The following is a 208-nucleotide window of genomic DNA, read 5'->3' as shown; positions in this document are numbered from 1 at the left end:
GAGCTGCCACTGTGCCGCCGGGGCCTGACCAGCATCGTGGTGACGCTCAAAGGTCAGTGTGGCTGAGGGGCTCCATTGCAGTCCCATATCCCCACTGTCCCAGGGTGTCATGAGGTGTGAGCAGGACCCTCAGCCCTCTCCTGCCTGCAGGCTTGAAGGAGAAGTGCGTGGACAGCCTGGTGTTCGAGACGCTCATCCCCAAGCCCAT

General features: G+C 62.5%; 1 protein-coding gene across 1 annotated transcript in view; it reads left to right on the top strand.

Moving 5' to 3' along the window:
- The window catches only part of NAV1 (neuron navigator 1), a gene marked incomplete at its 3' end in the record, with an annotated part of 8385 nt that overhangs the window by 6390 nt on the left and 1787 nt on the right, over window positions 1-208 (top strand). Inside the window, exons 15-16 of the mRNA XM_009071962.1 lie at window positions 4-52; window positions 151-208. The exon at window positions 151-208 is cut by the window's right edge and continues 181 nt beyond it. Coding sequence (XP_009070210.1) covers window positions 4-52; window positions 151-208 — 107 coding nt within the window. The remainder of the gene's footprint in view (window positions 1-3; window positions 53-150) is intronic.

Source organism: Acanthisitta chloris, unplaced genomic scaffold, assembly GCF_000695815.1.
Source record: "Acanthisitta chloris isolate BGI_N310 unplaced genomic scaffold, ASM69581v1 scaffold37033, whole genome shotgun sequence".
Taxonomy (NCBI): domain Eukaryota; kingdom Metazoa; phylum Chordata; class Aves; order Passeriformes; family Acanthisittidae; genus Acanthisitta; species Acanthisitta chloris.
This window is presented reverse-complemented; position numbering and strand designations above follow the sequence as displayed.